Source organism: Chinchilla lanigera, unplaced genomic scaffold (genome assembly GCF_000276665.1).
Source record: "Chinchilla lanigera isolate Chin_1 unplaced genomic scaffold, ChiLan1.0 scaffold00098, whole genome shotgun sequence".
Lineage (NCBI taxonomy): Eukaryota > Metazoa > Chordata > Mammalia > Rodentia > Chinchillidae > Chinchilla > Chinchilla lanigera.
In genome coordinates this window covers 5,875,306-5,877,663 of record NW_004955499.1, presented here as the reverse complement: position 1 = coordinate 5,877,663, position 2,358 = coordinate 5,875,306, and the positions used below count along the sequence as shown (strand labels likewise).

General features: G+C 34.0%; 1 protein-coding gene across 2 annotated transcripts in view; it reads left to right on the top strand.

Moving 5' to 3' along the window:
- The window catches only part of Pnpla4 (patatin-like phospholipase domain containing 4), a 50,104-nt gene extending 48,146 nt beyond the window's left edge, over positions 1–1,958 (top strand). For both annotated transcript variants that reach the window (XM_013505580.1, XM_013505581.1), the window contains exon 7: positions 1,780–1,958. In XM_013505580.1, the coding sequence (XP_013361034.1) occupies positions 1,780–1,950 (171 nt within the window). In that variant the 3' untranslated portion in view covers positions 1,951–1,958. The remainder of the gene's footprint in view (positions 1–1,779) is intronic.
- Positions 1,959–2,358: the final 400 nt, after the last annotated feature.

Here is a 2,358-nt window from a genome sequence, read left to right as displayed (position 1 = left end):
TTGTTGTTGTTATTTTATTGTTTCTTTCTCTTTAAAATAAAAAAAATTGTCACTTAAAGTCACAGTGCCAGGAAGGATGGGATAACTGTGTTTGATGTGAGGGCGAGTGTTTCAGGGGAGATTGATAGCAATGTGTTTTATTTTGCAGTATTCTTTATTTGAATATATACCAATAATTACTTTCTTGATTATGATGTCTGCCTGCCCACTTTTCAATAATCAGATAATGATAATTCAGATATAAATTTTTATATTTGGATATCTATATGAATTAACTAATGGAAGGTAAAAAAACTTATCAAATGAACCAATTTGACAAATTTCAACATGTGTGCCTATCTAATAGAATGGCTCACTCAATTAAGAATAGGAAGTAATTTCAACAAAATATCATTCAGAAGACTATTTCCAGGCAAATCACAGGGCCTATTACTGGTAATAAGGCGTGAACAACATTATCACTACAGCAAGAGTAAGGCAGGTGTGTTTGAAACACCAAATGTTGGTAGTATTGCTCTGTAAGCTTGCTGATGGTTTAGGTCTAAATTGTCACCCCAAACTCTCATGTATTTGGAAGGTGACAGCATCATGGAGCTCACAGGTGATGTGTGCTAGGGGGCGGGTCCTGGTTGGAGGCGGACCCCGGCGGCGCGATTGGGAAGGATGGATTTACGTCTCTGGTTCCTTCCTTCTCTCTCTCCTTCCTGGATGAGCAGCTGCCCCCTCTCAGGCCTTTCCAGCCTGCTGTTTGTGCGTTGGTGCCAGGTGACTTTGGGCTCAGCCCGCTGGAAACTGTGATGCATAGACCTCTCTTCTTTTCAGTTGGGGTTACTGGAAATTTTGTCCCAGTGACAGGAAAGTGACACATATAAACTTCTAGAAAATACACCACTGAAAAGAAAGGCTAACCATTTGTGATCATAGCTAAATAATTATCATTTACAAGCCCTGTGCATATGACTTACCATACCACATCTCATGAATTGAAGAATAAATGAATTGAGGAAACAGGTAAAAGAACTCACTAAAATATCTATAGGAATATTTGAAGATGAACAATATACCGAAAAGTGGCAAAATTCTTCCAGATTTGCATAACATCTAGAAACGGCAAAACATTAAAAAATACATTTACCTACCCAGGTGATATCAGACACAGAACATTCCTGAATGAGTAGATTAAATTTTATATAGTGTTTCACCTTCTCTTGTTCAACTAAAAATTTTAAAAATATCCCATAACAAGTTAAAGTTCCTGTGGCAAGATCAATGGTCAATAAAAGAGAAGAAAAGCTAAATTTCTTTACCTTCTTAATTTCATCAGGGAATTTTTCTCTTAGGAACTTTTGTTTATTTTTCTGTACAGGCATTGTTGGTTTTTTTTTATTTAAGGAAAGAAGGATAAAGAAATCTTTCTTCTTTTACTTTTAAAAGTTAATGCATTTATGTCTAGAGTGTTGATCATTTGATATTTATTTGATGTGTAATGATCAGATCTGCTTAATTAGCACTTTTATCTCCTTAAATTTGTTTGTGTTGGGTTACTTTATTTCAACCACTTGAAACTTGTCCATAAAATGCAGTGTAGCTCTGTTTTTCCCATGCATTGATTCCTACATACGTGTAGGATGTTAGCTAACATTTTGCATGTTGAAAACATGACTACTTCATTGTTTTCTCCATTATCAAATTGCATAGTTTTAAAACTTAAATAAGCAATTACTGAACTAATACCTTACTCAGTTTTTTTTTTTTTTTTTTTTTTTCTGTTGATTACAGACTTGCATTGTGAAAAAACTTATGGTCAAAACTTTTTGTTGCACAGAAAAGAAACTAAAATCAAGTTACCTTAAGTCACAGAGAAATAAAGGAAAGAGGAAAGAATTCCACTTACCTGTGCTGATACAGTCCAGGACTGTCTGGCAAACCTGGCTACAGAAGCTAAAATGAAAATCCATGTATCACCTATCTTTTTTATTTATTTTAAAGAGAATAATAATAATAATAAAGAACAATAGCAAAATACCGACAACATAGAAAAAAGCAAAACAAAGCAAAAACAATAAAAAGATACAGGTTTAAATAGTTAGGAATCAATCTAAAAAACAAAGTAAAAGATCTGTTGAGTGAAAATTACAGTAGTTTGAAAAAAGAGATCAATGACAATTTCAGAAAATGGATATTCCTTTCTCGTGAATAGGAAGAACCAACATTGTGAAAATGGCCATACTCCCAAAATTGTTGTGCAGATTCAATGCAATACCAGTTAAATGGTATACCATTAGTACACCTCACAGATCTAGAGAAAACATTCCTAAAATTCATCTGGAACCAGAAGAGGCTTAGAATAGCAAAAGC